The following is a 16,409-nucleotide window of genomic DNA, read 5'->3' on the forward strand; positions in this document are numbered from 1 at the left end:
AGCTCCGCCCCCCAACTGTCTTTACTGTCAGCAGGTTAGCAGGTTTCATATCAGCAGGTCAAAGGTCACAGTACTGCGAGATGCAACGCAAAGTTCTCTGTGAACAGTATAGCATACAGTTTCTGAACTGAAATACGAAGATAATAATAAGATTAATAATAAGAATAATAATCACAATGCATTACACGGCTAGCTAATTGTAAATATACTCATGCATAAAATCTGGGCTATAGCGCTGCTTCATGGTTGTTACTGTAATGCTACACCAAAACACAGGAGAGGTGGGACCACAAAATAAAATTCAAAATAAAAAAAATAAAATGATGCATGGAAATAAACTCAAACATGGTTGGATTAAAAGGAAATGGATGGATCAAAGGAGCCGGAAATCATTCTGGGCTGAAACAAGTAAACTCTGGCATCGCTCCAACAGCGTTCCCAATCCCAAAAACATCCGTGAGGAGACGCCTCCCCCCCCTCAAAAGAACCAGAGACGAACGTAAATCAAACGCCCCTCAATCCTCGGCAGATGAGACAGAGAGAGAAAACAGTTATACATCAACAAGAGAGAGAGAGAGAGAGAGAGAGAGAGAGAGAGCATAGAAGAAGACAAGCATTTTTCATTTTTGGTTTTAGCGCACCTCTTCAACTATTACAAAAGAAATCACAACTGAAAAACGAATATAAAGCTTTTTTTCCCCCCAACGTTTGTTCGTTTAAAGTCACAGTTACCAAAAAAAAGGAAGAAGAGCAAGTGAATAATTTATGACATACGCTATTATAACATCATCCTAACACTAGTGTCTATGAGGTATATCTGCAACAGTTTGGTAAGGAGAGCACGGTCTGCGCTGAACGCTCACACGCCGCAACTCTGTCTCTTTTTGGTTTTTTTTTGTTTTAAAGCTTTGCAACCATTTGGAGAAAAGACAGGAAGAAGGGAGAAGAAGAGCGAAAAGGACCGAGACGCGTTTTCCACCAAAACCTGGTTCAAGTTCTTTACTTTTTACGTTTGTTTCGGCTCCTCGCAGCACCGGGTCGGGACAGAGAGTTGTCGAAGGAAATTCACAGAAAAGTAAAACTAAATTGTCTTTCAGATACTTTTTCTGTGTCCGTCTCGACTTTCTTACTCCCCGCCCGTCTGGCACTCCAAGCAGCTCGAAACAAACATTTCAGATTGTTTCCAAATGCATGTTTAAACCCAAATTTGGCTTTTTTTTGGACTGGATTTTCCACTCATTGCGGGCTCCGGTGCAATCATCTCACGTCTTTTTTTCTAAACGGAGGAAAAATCAGATTTGACATGAGAAGATCAGATCCGGACCACAAAGAGACGAAAACCAGATCTCTTGTGGAAACCGAGCCCGGAGAAAAGAGAAGAGAGAAGAGAGAGAGAGAGAAAGAGGGGAGAGTAAAAGAGTAAACTAAGAGTTAAACAGGAAGTCAGGAAGCCTTTGGTATTCCCTCTGTCTTTGCGTTGATTGCATTGCAAAGCAGCAGAGCCGAGCGGACGCCGGGCGGTCCGGGTCTAACCGGCGCCGGGGCGTTTTCACAGGAAGAGAAAGTTCAGCACAACAGAGAGTCTAAGACTTCGCTTTGGTTCAAGCAAGGCACTCGTCCAAGGTTATCTCATACTTTGCAACAAAAGCGCTCTCTACGTCTTTGTCTTGCGGCGGCCCGCGTTGGAAAAGCAACGCGCCGCAGGAGCGGGAGAAGCGAGACTCGACCCGAAAACGAGCCGCGGATTCCTTCCTTCCGCCGCGCCGCTTTGCCTCCCTGATTGATTTAAGCCGAGCGCTCATGAGGAGGGAAGCAAAACGGCGCCGCTGAATATAAAGATACACAACCTTTCCAGTGAAAACAGAAGATTAAACTGTTTTGTTGTAATGATCTGAGAGGAATCGGCTCCTATTTGCATATCAATGCTGTTGTGGGAAAAAATGAAAACACGTAAATTTGGCATTTTTTAAGCACTTGAATCAAACATTTACACGAATCATTTAGGTGTCGAGTCAGTTCTTGCTGATGAAAACAACATCAGTAAACTTCCCTCTCCTGCAGGGGGTTTCACACTTCTTCTGTGGTGCTTTAAACTCATATTGCTTTTCCAATCAGGCTTGTGTGAGCAGTATAAGGTCCATGGAGTATTTTAACATGATCATCCAGGTCAGGGTTTGAGCTCCGGCCTCTCGGACGCGGTCGGGGAGCCGCAGAGCAGAACGACGCGCTCGGGTTTGGTTTTCTTTGGTTTGGGTTTGGGAAACTGGTCACATGCTGCACTGAAACAGCAGCTGAGGCTCGCCGAGGCCTTTGGTTTGATTAGAGAAAGAGTCAGAAGGAATGAGAGAATCTTCTGCCCTTCATTTTGTAGAAAAATCCTCTTTAAGTCGTCACCCATCCTATTATTTTACCATGAACAAAACACCACAAGCTGTCCAGTGATTTTCTCTTGTTTCCGGATCTATCAGCTTATTTCATGATGTTTTTAGTCAAATTCTCTCGCTGCACTGGCAGATAATCTGCTGGTTTCAATAAACTTCACTTGGCTCATGACAAAATGACTTGGGAGGAACCTGAGGAAGCTGTTTGATGACCGCAACGTCACCAAACCCTCCGTCTAACATCCAAACCAGGTTTTCTACAGACGCTCTCCCTCGTTTTAACAGCTCAACAGAGACTTACATCAGATGCTGCGGATGGGTAAACTTTTATCCTTTTTTTATCTACATTTTGGGGCAATCCACTTCCCTCTGTATTTTAAAGGATTCAGACCGGGAGACACAGGAGGAGAGAAGCTTCTGGCAGGTTTTGATCCTACCACAGAAGAAGAAGAAGAAGAAGAAGATGTGGCTCTAACGATGGGAGACGTCTCCTCTTCCCATTGGTCTACCGGCCTCCTGTTCATCACAAGCCTCCTGAGTGGAGAGTGAGGCTGTGATCAGCTGTGAGGGGAAACAGACGGCGACAGGCAGCTCAAAGGATGCTGGGAGCGTGACATCATGCAACGCAAAGTCTGACAACAACTTGTAAGTCGATTAGAGTCAGTGTGCTGAGGGGTCAAAGGGGATAACACTGGAAATCAAAATGGGCAAGAGGAAGTTAGAGACTGTTCTAGGGACAGACTAACTTTTTTTTTTTGCATCTAATATCAGGAAAATGTGACTCAGAATTGAAGCTTATTGTCCGGCTACACTAGTTTTTTTTAAGAGGCGTTTTTCTGCCTGCGGTTCCCCGACATCCAGCATCCACCCGCCTGCCTCGCCCCCCTCCACACTCATTATTTCAGGAGGAGAGACAAGACGAGGCCGAGAGAGAGAGAGAGAGAGAGAGAGAGAGAGGAAGGAGAGGAGAAAGGTGTGGCATCGTAATAAAGCAGACAGCACAGAGCATGTGGCCGAGCGCAGACCGCACTGAGAGAAAAGAATCTTTGGTTTCTTTGGTTTCAACACGATTAAAAGGACAAATGGAAAGTCAGTGAGGTAGCCTCTCTGGTTCTCACTATCAAATAGAAAGTTTTTTTTTTTTTACACACACACAAAGTCAGTCTTGGAAGCAGCTAGCTTTAAGGGACTCCTCACTTTTCCTTCCTAACAAGTGAGACAGGCGAGTGTGTTTACATATACACACACACACACACACACACACACACGATACCCCGGGATAAGCATGTACTCTGCTTCCCAGCTGGTGCATGTTGATGATGTCATGTCCTGTTTACAGTAACCTGGATAAGCTCTCATCCTGATACTGAGAATCCAAACTGATATTAGTATTATTATTGTTATTATTATGATATTATCTGAGATACTGAGCCATGCAACACTCCGTCTGTCACACTTGCTTTTGGTCTTCAGCTCTGTTTTCATCTGGAAGATTGTTTGGGTTTGATTCCAAAACACTATATATAAATATATATATATATATATAATTCCATTTGGGGGAAAAAAAAGCTGTTTCTGTGTTCATTGCTCAGTATTTCAAAAATGCAAAGTGTTGTAAAGTGTTGCTATTTTGCAAGCAAAGATCAATAATTTGCAAATCACTTCAGTGACAATCTGAGAGTTTGATTTTCACACCAGATCTTTTGTTTTTGGATATATAGTTTTGGACTAAGACGTGAACCAGGACATGAGCTGTGGTCCGGATGCTGTGTGTGTGTGTGTGTGTGTGTGTGTGTGTGTGTAAACACACTCCGCTCCGCCTCTCAAGGACTCCAGTTTTCTTTGGTGAGTTTCTGCAACAATCAGCACATCTATCACCGTGTGGCCCTCGCTCCTCTGATCAAGTGTCACTAACATCAGTCTGAATTCATTGCTTGTTCAACAATGGTCGGCAGAATGCAAACGATCTTGCAAATAATTAAAAACAAACAAACAGACAATAAATTAATCAGCCATAAAATCACAGGAAGGAAAGAAAAACAGATGCAGTGCTCATCATTCGTATTATTCGGCATAAAGATTGTTTTCATTTTCGGGAAGAAGGTATAAAAACCAGAAAGAAAAATCATCGCAGGACAGAAAACTAGATCAGCTAGAGAGTGAGACAGTATAGTGTCGACATTCAGAAGTATCTAATCTGACTACATCGTTCTGTCATTAGTCTAAACAATCAAAACACAACAGTTTGCTTTTTAAAGTAAAGCTAACTAAGAATAAATTAACAGGCGTGGCAATAAGCACTGCATCTTTGATGCAACTAACATTCTTAAATACCCATAAATATTCATCAAAAACAATTACATCTAATTAAATAACATTAAATTATTAAGTACAAAACTAATGTGTTCTAAAACACCTCATAAATAAATACAGCATCAAACAGAAAGAAAAGGAACAAACGATGTAAACTTTGGCAAAGCTAATCATCATCAAGGGTAAAAGGGTTCAGAGGGAGATTTGGCAACAAAAATTTTGCTTAAATTAATTCTCAATTAAAAACAAAACATATAAATTACATTAAATAAAAATCATATATTGCAAAAACCTAGGAAGGAACATAGTGGTAGTAGTAGATACATAGTTATTGGCAAACATTTTTTAAGTACTAAAAAAAAAAACAAGCAATGAAAACCTCTTTGGATTATTTTTTTTGGTTTCATACCCATTTTTTTTGGTTTGGCAGGTTTAGCCTGTTAGATCCAGACAGAACTGCAGTGGGAATGGAAATGGCCGCCACCCCCTGAGCCCTAAGCCCCGCCCCTCCGCCGGGCGGGGTCAGCAGGATGGGAGGCTCAGGCTGGTGGAGGTTTCTTTGGACTAGAAGCTTTACAGACAGAAAGAGAGAGAGAAAACTAAAAGGATAAAGCTATTCGACCGATATTTTAGCAGTTTCTCTCAGCAGGTGTTGACTGTTATTTTTTTTTTTTTTTGGTTTTGCTTCATTTATTGTTGTTGTACGTATGGAGTAGCAGCGTTAGCCCCTCCCCCCTGAAGGACGAGCTAGGATTGGTTAGCTACAGAGTGACGGACAGGTTGGACGTCCAATCGTCACTTTCTCCGCGAGGGAAACTCCTTCTCAAGCATGGCAGGATCAACTGTGGTGTGATGATCGATCGATAGATAGATAGATAGACAGATAGATAGATAGATAGATAGATAGATAGATAGATAGATAGATAGATAGATAGATAGACAGATAGATAGATAGATAATGTTACACCTAGACTAAACTCTGATTGAGAATATGAACCCTCCACCGTCTGTCCCGGTTTCAAAACTTTTCCACCCAAACCCAACTAAAGCCTGGTTTCATAATTAGTATTTTCATTTGTAATTTTAATCGATAACGAATCTTTCCAGCAATATTTTTGAACCCTGAAGTCGATCCAAACCCAGGAAATTAAAGGAGAAATTCTGATTTTGGTTAGAAAAGTCAAACTGACAGAGACAGACGGCGAATCGAACGATACTGTGAGTGAGTCCGTGTAGAGAAAGAATAATCTGGGTCCAGTCTAGATTACAGATTCTGGACCCGATCTAGATTACAGATTCTGGACCCAGTCTAGACTCGGTAAAGGGGGAGCATGGAGAAAACAAAAGGTTTGTGTGTGCTACTGTATACAGCGGGGAATCTTTGGTATGTACTGTACGTTTCACATAGCGTTACATCGTCACGCTCTCCTCGGCAGGAGGCGGGCCAGACAACAGCAGCCTCGACGCGGCCCGAGAGGTCAAAAGGTCAGAGGAAACCGGCTTGTCGCTGGGAAGTTCGCCGGTTCGAATCCCCCGGACCGGCTGGGAGCCGACGCCGACGCCGGCGTCCCGTCACGCGGGAGGAGGCGGGGCGACGGGAAGAGTTCCCATCGCTCCGACTGGGAAGCGTTCACGCATCGAATTCGCCGGAAAACATCAAGATGGCGATCGTTGTCGCGCTGCTTCTCTTGACGACTTGGAGCAAAGAAGCAAAAATGGTAATTTGAAGTTTAAACTGATATCGTAAACTGTTTGTTTCTTCCCTGTTTTTCACCATCAGCTCGGAGATATCAGAGCATTCAGAAAGTTCCCATATTACCTACAATCCTAGGTCGATGTGAACGCTTTACCCCATTCGTTAGCTAGTAATTAACTCCTGCATGACGTGAACGCGGCATCGAATGCACGTGGGAAGTTGCCCAGCAGCAGACTGGTTTTACTGGGCAGCTCCCAGCCTGAACGGGTTTAACTCTTTTGAGCGTGAAGCAGGAAGACGCCGAAACACGAACGCTCCCTGTACTGTTGTCTGGCAGCTTTCCTTACGAGGAGAGTCCTGGAGGTAGACCGTGCCCTGTAGTGAAGGGATGGACGGGAAAAAACGACCCACAAACAGCAGCAGCCGTTGCAGGAACCCCCGAGTTACTGATCCCCCCAAACATTTCCTCCGTGTGGGACGGGGGGGAGCAGCAGAGCGGCGGCAGTGCAGCAGCAGTGCCGTCATGCCCACAGTGTGTGTGTTGAGGGTTTCATCCTGCGACGGCTGCGTCTGTCCTGCCATGCTGGAGCTGGAGCGCAGCCTGTTAAAACCACCGGACGCACATTTCAACACCGCAGGGAAGCTTCTCCCAGACTGGCTCAGCACCCGAAGGTGGGGAGGCGGAGATGGATCCTCGAAACTGTAATCTAAAGCTACTGGCTAAGTCTAAAGTGAAAGGATAGGCAGGCTGAATAAAGTCGGCTAGGAGACTACAATGCTTGATTCGTCTCCTACTAAATGAGTTTTAAGTAGAAGTGTTATTTTGGAAAGACGGTTCCCCCGGAGGAGAACCTTTAGAACCGCTGCGGTGAGGGTGCAGGCGGTGTTTTGGCTGTTCTGGGAGAGAACCGGCCTTCCTGGGGGGAGAAGAGCTGCTACTGGAATAACGGTGAATCTTTGGTTTGTTAGCTGATGAGGTTTTTGTTGTTCTTTTACCATTTTTTTTTACTTTGAAAAACTGCATAGGCACACGTTAAAGACACTCTTCAACTGTGAGAGACACATTAATGTTCTGCCTTCGGGGGTCGGAGGGAAGAAAACGTCCGCCGGCTTCCTCCCCTTCTTTCCTTCCTTCCTTCCTTCCTTCCTTCCTTCCTTCCTTCCCTCCTTCCCGCGTGGTTTAACCCTTTTCAGTCCCCAACCTGCTTCCCCTTAAAGAACCTGACGCAGCATCAGGCAGAACAAAGCTACTTCTCCGCTCCCATGATGTCCTCCTTCCTTCCTTCCATCTATCCTTCCTCCTTCCTCTTCCTTCCTCCTTCCTTCTTCCTCCGTCCTCGACATCGTCGCCGCCACTCGTTTTTTTTTTGTTTTTTTTGTTAATAATTCTCTTCCGTCTTTAGAGTAGTTAGTTTTTTCCTTTTGTTAGAACAGTTAGGTGCAGAAAAAGGTTTTCTTTGGTTTCGATTTGTCAATAAATAGAAAAAGTCTCAAGTGTCCATTTTTTTTTTTTTTTAAATCGTTCTCGGAGCCTTTGGCCTCTAGCAGGCCGAGGCTCAGCCTGTGTCCCGGAGCAGGGGCTGCTGACTGACGCCTTCCTTTGGTTTGGGTTTTTTGGTTCGATAGCAGGGTGACGGGTGATGGATGGGATGATTGTGGACTCTGAACAGAGCGGCTGAGGTTTCTGGGTGTTTGTATTTACATCATGTGTGAGGCTGATGGTGAAACTGTGATTTGTACAGTGTGAGGCTATGAACTGAGACGTGTGTGTGTGTGTGTGTGTGTGTTCGGACGCTCGGCAGAGACAGACAGGCGAGTCAGAGAGACAGACGGGCAGAGAAACCTCGTCTGTTGCGTATCGCACCCGTCTGTCTCTCTTCCGTCGCTCTCCTCCTCCGGCGCCTGTCTCTCCTACGCTGCAAAAACCCCTCCCACCTCGACACGTTTTATCTTGTGTTTCGTCTTAAAATTGATTTAAAAACGAGTGTAAAAAGTTGTAGATTGGTAGATCATTTCTCTTGTCTGCAATGCAAATCAGTTATTTTCAAAAACCTTCTTGAAGCAAAGAGTAACTCCTCAGATTAAGGAAGATCTCTCCCAGAAAATTGCGGGAAACAAGTTGATTTACATTGGAAACAAGTTAAAATTCTCTCATCCCGGTGGCACAATCTGCCCCTCGCTTTAAGAATAAAACGGTTTCAAGTCCACATACAAGACAGGAAGAGTCGCTGAGAGGATGTTTTGCAGTGTAAGACCCGTCCTCCCGCCTCCAGCCCTCCGACCCGCTGGAAGAGACGGGCCTGCCAGGCATCGTCTTTAGATTGTCCTCTTTAACTATTACAAAGGCCCTGATCCGCCTCGGCAGTCCGTCCCCCTCGGGTTCAGACGCGGCTGGACGCTTCGCTGATTCAGCGGTTTGGTTTTGTTTCGGGGTGTCTGGAGCGGGCGGCGGGCGGCGGGCGGCTTCCTGGAGCATCCCAACGTTACGGCTGGTTTTTTACACCGAGAGGGAAACTCTGGTCTGTGTGAGCCGGTCGCCTCTTTAGCAACAGTCTCATGGAGTTTTGTGAAATGAGCAGAAACTGACAGGAAGATTACGTTCCTCCACCATGAAAATTTAACAGTTAAGTTTAGGCAAATAAAACAACTTTGGTTAGGGTTAGATTTCAGTTTAGGCTGCTAAAACAATCTGTTAGTGGTTCAATAAATGAATTGAACCTGGGTCATCGGAGGTAAATGCTTCCACCGCACTATTTCACTGTTAAACTACTTCCTGTTTCGTGCTCTTCGTGCTCATTCACAACATAATTTCGTGAGTCCAGACACACACACAGAGTTAGAGATCAAACCTGTTTAGACTAGGAACAACGATTTTGCGTTTCATGTCTCGCTTCAAAGAGAGCTGCAGCTGGAGAGGTCATGTATGTTAGAGTTGTGCATAAAAAAAAAAAAAATCTGACTTCAAATCTTGCTTTTTCAAATCTTCCATCAGTCCTCCACCTCTTGATTTTAGTGGACTGAAGGTTTGGCTAAATCAAATTATCACAAATTCTCTCAGTTCGGCTGCAGCTCTCTTCTCCAAATGTGAAACACAACTCTAGTTTTTCCAGCAGTTTAAATGGGACCTTTGCTGCCGTTTGAATCAGCAGAACAAAGATTATGCTAACGCTAAGATGCTAGCCGGGAGCCGCTGCCTGCCCTGATGGATGTGTTACTATGGCAACGATGGGGGTGAAGCTAGGGTAAACGCTTAGCTTTGGTTTAGCCAATGATTTTTGGTCAGGGTGGGAACTCTGGGAAACGCTTTGGAAATGACTCTTCAAAGGTGTGTGTGTGTGTGTGTGTGTGCATGCATTTTTGTGTTTCGTTGCGTACATATGATTATAGAGGGTCAGTGTGTGTGTGTGTGTGTGTGTATGCATGCACACGTGCAAGAGAGTGTGCGAGCGAGCGAGTGTGCTAGTGTGTGTGTGTGTGTGTGTGTGTGTGTGTGCATTACAGACACTGAATGGTTGTAAGTCGGTGTTCTTCAACCGCTGTTTAGAAAAATGGCATCCTGAGTTTTCTAAGATGTGAAGACCACTCGGCTCGGCGGAAAGCCCCGGTTCTATTGCAAAGAAAATGTGCTTCAAGATTGTGCTCACATACATTATATATATTCATATATAATACTCTAATACTTCACTGACCGCTAAGTATGCTGAGAAAGCTTTTAATTCTACTAGTCGGCTCAAACTAGGAGGAGAGAATGCGTGTGAATGGGGTCTGTATATGTGTGTGTGTGTGTGTGTGTGTGTGTGCGTGTGTGTGTGTGTGTTTGTGCTTGCATATTTTGCCATCTCCTAACTTTAAAGAACGTCTTTAAGAAACCTCACTGCCCCCTTTCAAACAGTAAAATTATCATATGTTGCTGCTTCTGAAACAAATCTTTGGTAAAAAAAATTGAAGAGTTTTGTCCCAGAATGAGATGAACTCTCTCTACTGACTGATGGGCTTCAGGTAAAGTATTTCTCTTTTTAACTTTTTGGGGAAAATGAACTCTTCAAATCAACTCTCAGGGGAAAAAGACTTTGGTTTTTCTGTCCAGACTTCCTTCCAGTCTTCAGATCGCACGGCCAAATCACATCTTCTAACTTCAGCATCCTTTTCTGAGCGGTTCACATCAGAAAAAAACAAGCTTGAACAGAAGTGTGTTAAGTACTTTTCATCACAGCGGACGGTTCATGTTTGTGTCGCTCACAGCACAAAATGCAGAACAGAGCTGAGCGATCAATATTATTAATATTGGAAGGTGACAGCGAACTCCTGCCTGCTGATAAAACCTGTTTTTATGTTTCTTGTGCTCTTCCTGATGTTTGTCCTGTATCGTTCTGTTCTGCGGCTGATTGTTGATCATATAATCCCTTAAAATACCATTACAATGACATTAATTCACCCCTTAATTCATGCAAAATCCCCTTAAAATGAGTTAAGGGAGTTGTTAATGGAGTAGACCCCATCAAAACCTCCTTAAACACCCCTTAATGTTTGACTGCTTACTTTCTAATTTAATGTAAAATTCAGGCAGACAGGAACTTTCTCTTAATAACTCATTAATAACCTGTAAACCTGCACAAAAGGCATGAAAAAAATCCCTTAGCTTCTAGTGTCTCTGTGAATCAACCCATGAATAAATCCCTTATAAACCCATGATGCTAACCTTACTTTATTAAAGCTGTTATTTTTAGTAGATAATTAATGTTTATGTAATGAGAAATTAAGGACATTTCAGGGATAAAATTAAGGGGTTTTGTTGTCTGTCCTTTGAGTTTGAGATAAAGGTTTGTAGAAATCAACAAACTCAAACCTGAAACTTGATTCTCTGAACAGTAAATCATCCTGGATGAGAGTAAAACAGGAGGTTTCTTTTGATGGAGAAACCCCACCGGAGGTTTCCATGGAAGCCTTTGGTTGATAAGGAGACTGAATAAAAACATTTAAAATAAAAATTTGGCCGTGCGATCTGCTGAACCCTCTTTGCCATCTGAACTTGACTTTTGTGGGTGAAAATAATAAATTTCCGCCGGGGGTTTTCACAATCTGATCCGATCCCAGAGCTTCTAGGACATTCTGCAGTCGTAAAGCTTCATCGGTCGGTTGGTTTCTAGCTTATATTGCATAATAGAAAATATACATCCTCTTCTAGTCTTTGGTATTCGGGCTAGTGTGTCAGCTCTGTGAGGAAAGCAGCTGTGCTCTAGCTTTGGAATAAGAGGAGACATCAGCAGTGACTCTACTGTGTGATTGAAAGGGTTTCTCCCAGTGAGGTTTGCAGGTGGTGAAGATGAGTTTACCCTTCAGCTTCATCGGCGTATGTATGGATTAATGATGAATTTGGAAAAAGGTGTTTTTGTTTTTTTTTTGCTATAAATGTGTCGTCGCGCGCAGTGAGCAGCCCCTCTCGCAGTTTGTCACCCTCAAAAAAAGCACAAAAAAAACAAAACAAGACAAACAAACAAACAGAAAATGTAAAAAGTTTGGTTTTTTTCCTCGCTTCCGGTCGGCGGTCACGACCCGAACCTCGACCCGCGCCTTCGCCTCCGTCCGTCAGGCCCCTCCCCTCCCCCCCCTCCTCCCTCCCCTCCCCTCCCCTCCCCTCCCCAGATCCCCGAATCGACCGCCCCCCCGCCTCCCCCCGTCTCCCCCCTAACCCCTCCCCTCCCCTTCCCCGTTCCTCGCTATCTATCACGCTTTGGTACAAGTGCTGGACGCCGACGATTGGCCCCCGGGGCTGGCTCCCTCGTCCATCCACTTGTCCAGGCTCCGGCGGCGGGCGTTCATGAAGAAGTTGCTGACGGTCGTGAGTTCGAGCCCCAGCTGCTGCGAGATGGTGAGCTGCATCTCCTTGGAGGGGCGCTTGTTCTCCTTGAAGATGGCCAGCAGGGTGCGCCGCTGCAGGTCGGTGAAGACCAGGCGCGACTTCTTTGGCGTGTTGTTGCGCTCCTTACTCGTGTCCTGCTCCTTTCTTTTGCACGCTGCAATGGAGGGGTATGGGGGGGAGGAAAGGAAGGGAGGAGAGGGGACAAGGAAGGAGAGGAGAGGAGGGGAGGAGGAGGAGAGTGGAGAGGAGAGATGATGGGATAGGGAAGGAGAGGAAATAAGGAAGGAGAGGAGAGGGTTTGGAGGAGGTGAGGAGAAGGGATAAGGATGGAGAGGAGAGGTGATGGGATAGGGAAGGAGACGAGGCGGCGGTATAGGGAGGAGGAGACGAGGTGAGGGGATAAAGAAGGAGAGGAGCAGAGTTGGACGAGGAGAGGAAAAGAGAGGACAGGAGGAGAGGAGAGGAGAAGAGAGGAGGAGAAAGGAGGCGAGGGGATAAGGAAGGAGAGGAGAGAGGTTGGAGGAGGTGGAGAGGGAAGGGGAGGAGGAGAGGAGAGGAGGAAGAAAGGAAAATAAATGTTAGCATTGTGTGTTTTATATCAACAGCAGCAGACAAACAACAAACTTCAGATATGAAACAGAATAATGTTTACAGAGTTAATGTTCCTGTCTGTCTGTCTGTCTGTCTGTTTTAGTATGAGCCAATACACTAAACTAAACTAAACTAAACTAAACTAAACTAAACTAATTCTTGTTGACCAAAAGCTCAGATCACAGAGGGAAATACAGATTGACGAGGAAAGAAAACGCTGCAAAAAATCTCCATCTTAACAAGTCATTTAGTCTATTATTGAGCCCTAAAATTAGAAATTAGAAATAACGACCTGAACATCATTTTAAACTGACATGAATGTTTATGTTGAAGTAAATTCTCTGTATTCATCTTATTAAGTAGCATCAAAGTGATTCTAGTTACATAAAGAGACAGTACTTTAACGGGAAAAGGCAGAAATTAATGTTTTTCTGGAAATCGAATTAATTTTGTCTCATATTGGTGGTTGTTTGTTTATAAAGAGACAGACTGCAGGTCATAGTTTATCCTTCTTTAAATTTAACACTATCATCACTTATGTCACGTGTCTTAAAGGGGGACAAACAACAACAACAACAACAAAAAAACAAGCGCCTCCTGGATCGTGCCTGCTGCTACAGCTCAGGCAGAAGGTCTGGGTGCGTTTGATTTGATTACCTCCCTGAATTAAGTATGCACAAGTCAGACCCCGCCTGATCAATAAGAATCAGGTTAAGGACTCAATTGAGTACAAAACTATTATGTAAGGGGAAACTGTCCGGGAGCCCCGCCATGAACACACACACACACACACGCACGCACGCACACACACACACACACACACACACACTCAGGCCTTCAGCGACATCGACACATCCCTCCTCCTCTCCTCTCGGCTTCTTATCGCAGCGTTTAGCCGCCTGACGACAGACGCAAATAAAAGATAATTCCTTCTGTTTTACTGCTGTTTCTCTCTCTCTCTCTCTCTCTCTCTCTCTCTCCGTCTGTCACAGATATTTATTACTGTTTCACTCCAGAAAGGCCAGGAGGAAGAAGACCGACCAGCCGGTAACTGAAGGGGTAAACATGATGGTTACTGCCATGCATTGTGGGGGGAAAAAAAAAGTGTGTAAATAACAAAAAACAAAAACAAGCCGGCACTGTTGACTGTTAATGAAAACACAAACTGGTAAAGAAGAAGGTGAAGAAGAAGCTCTATCAGCTTATTTCCTTAAAGTATAATGATATTAAACAGGACGCACACACACACACACACACACACACACACACACACACACACACACACACACACACACACCTCCAACAAATCTTCACCTGAAACGTCTGTGTAATAAATCTGACTTTTTATCTGCAAAATCGGTGCAGAAAATTCACTTTACTGTTTTGTTTTTATTTCTATGTAAGCAGATATTTAATAGTTCAATTCTGTTTCCCTTTTCCTTTTCAAACCGACCAATCAGACGGCCCTACGAAACCAGTGGGCAACTTAAACACGACTTCTTGTTTATTTCTTGCAGTCTGACACTGAGGAAAAGTCACAGAACCAGAGGAAGAACATTCAGTCGTTGAATCTTTATCTTCACGTGCTTGTTGTTTTCCTCCGAGGGGGAAAATGATTCCTAACCCCGTGTGCTGTGTGTTGTTTTTCCTCCGCTCTGCTTTCCTTTCCCCGCTGACCTCACCTGACCCCTCTGGTCCTGCTCACACCTGGAGTTAAAACCACCTGCCCAACATCCGGCTTCAGCGGGAGATGCAGCACATGGAGGCAAGATGCTCTCAGCTGCTGTTTCATTCTGACTGAAGTGTTGTAGTTTGCATGTTAAATCCCATCATAACAGACAGAGTGTGTGTCTCTACATAAGAATTATATCAGAAACTGGACAGTTGTAAATTGACAAATTGTGGAGCGATTCAGAGTGAACAGTCAGTCAGCGAAGAAGAAAAGAATAATCTGGCTTTAGTTGATTTTGTTAAAAAAATAAATTGAAGAATCTAGTTTCTTTGCAGGAGACGTGTGTAGGAGAGGACTGGGAAGCCTGCAGAACATTCATTTTCCTGAATTTCCCCAAGGGGATCAATAAATTATCTTGTATAATATAATCTTATCTTATCTTATTTGATCTTATCTTATCTTATCTTATCATACAAAGAGACTCCCGCACACTGTCTATACTTGCAATTAAAACATTTATTTGAAAAATAGCAGCGTTTCGGTTCTTCTGGCGTTTGACGAAGGTCTCAGAACCAAAACGTTGCTATATTTAAATAAATGTTTTAATTGCAAGTATAGACAGTGTGCGGGAGTCTCTTTGTATAAAAACAAAAACAAAAATCCAGTTAAAAGAAACTAGTTTGATGAAACAAAGATGTAACAGCGCTCTCTTCTGTAAAAAGATCAGGTAACTTTACTGTAATAATACAAATACAAACTGATGTTACTTCAGCTGATGAGTAATACTGCTGTTCAGCTGTGTTTTAATTATTTACCCACGTAGTTGCAGCTATTTGTACTTGTGTACTTATGGCTCTACGAACCAGTAATCCCTTAAAATAACGTTACATTTTCATTCATTTACAGAGTCATGAATTAAAAATAATTAATGTAAAATTCAGGCAGACAGGAACTTTCCATTAATAACTCATTAATAACCTGTAAACCTGCAGAAAAGGCATAAAAAATCCCTTAATTTCTAGTGTCTCTTTGAACCAACCCATGAATAAATCCCTTATAAACCCATGATACTAACCTTACTTTATTAAAGCTGTTATTTTTAATGGATAATTAATGTTTATGTAATGAGAAATTAAGGACATTTCAGGGATAAAATTAAGGGTTTTGGTTTCGTTGTGTAACTGTTAAATGAAAGGTTACACATGTTATAAATCAGTCTGGATTAGAGAGGCAGATAAATGAGTGAAATATAAATTGAGTGTAAATGTGGAAGTCTGGCAGAGTTGTAGTTACATGTTGCTGCTGATAGGTGGCAGTATTGATCTCTGAATATGAAGCATTGATTAAGCAAACTAAGGCTGAAACACATTGGTTTAAAAAAAACGTATGAAAGTATTTACCTTTTTAACACTGAGTTATCAGTGTGGGCCTGCCTGTGAGTGTGTGTGTGTGTGTGTGTGTGTGTGTGTGTGTGTGAGAGAGAGAGAGAGAAAGAGCTGTCAGTGACGTGACAAAAAATAGTTGACAATAATATAATAATAATAATAATAATAATAATAATAATAATAATAATCATACATTGCGCCCGAGTCTATAGTCTAGTCTGCCTCTCTTCCTTGATAAAAACAGTAAAATAAACCATCAGAAAGATTATTACATCTGAGGATTTTAGACTAAGAATCTTTTAAATACTTCTTAAACTGTTTTTTTATATTTACTCTTTTATGTGACGCTTTTACCTTATTTTCATTTTGTCTTACTGTGCCTTGGTTTTACTGGTTTTATCTTATTTTTGCTTGAAATCTATTTATCTTATTTTATGAATATGCAGTTTGATTTGATTTTGAAGCACTTTGTTTTTAAAAAGTACTGTACAAATAAAGTTTATTATTATTA

At 43.2% G+C, this 16,409-nt stretch overlaps 1 protein-coding gene across 1 annotated transcript in view; it reads right to left on the bottom strand.

Annotated features, from left to right (window-relative positions):
- Positions 1-12,114: 12,114 nt before the first annotated feature.
- Positions 12,115-16,409, bottom strand: part of onecut2 (one cut homeobox 2) — a 41,299-nt gene continuing 37,004 nt past the window's right edge. The window contains exon 2 of the mRNA XM_078286352.1: positions 12,115-12,404. Within this exon, the coding sequence (XP_078142478.1) occupies positions 12,115-12,404 (290 nt within the window). The remainder of the gene's footprint in view (positions 12,405-16,409) is intronic.

The sequence above is a fragment of the Centroberyx gerrardi genome, chromosome 2, assembly GCF_048128805.1.
Source record: "Centroberyx gerrardi isolate f3 chromosome 2, fCenGer3.hap1.cur.20231027, whole genome shotgun sequence".
Taxonomy (NCBI): Eukaryota; Metazoa; Chordata; class Actinopteri; order Beryciformes; family Berycidae; genus Centroberyx; species Centroberyx gerrardi.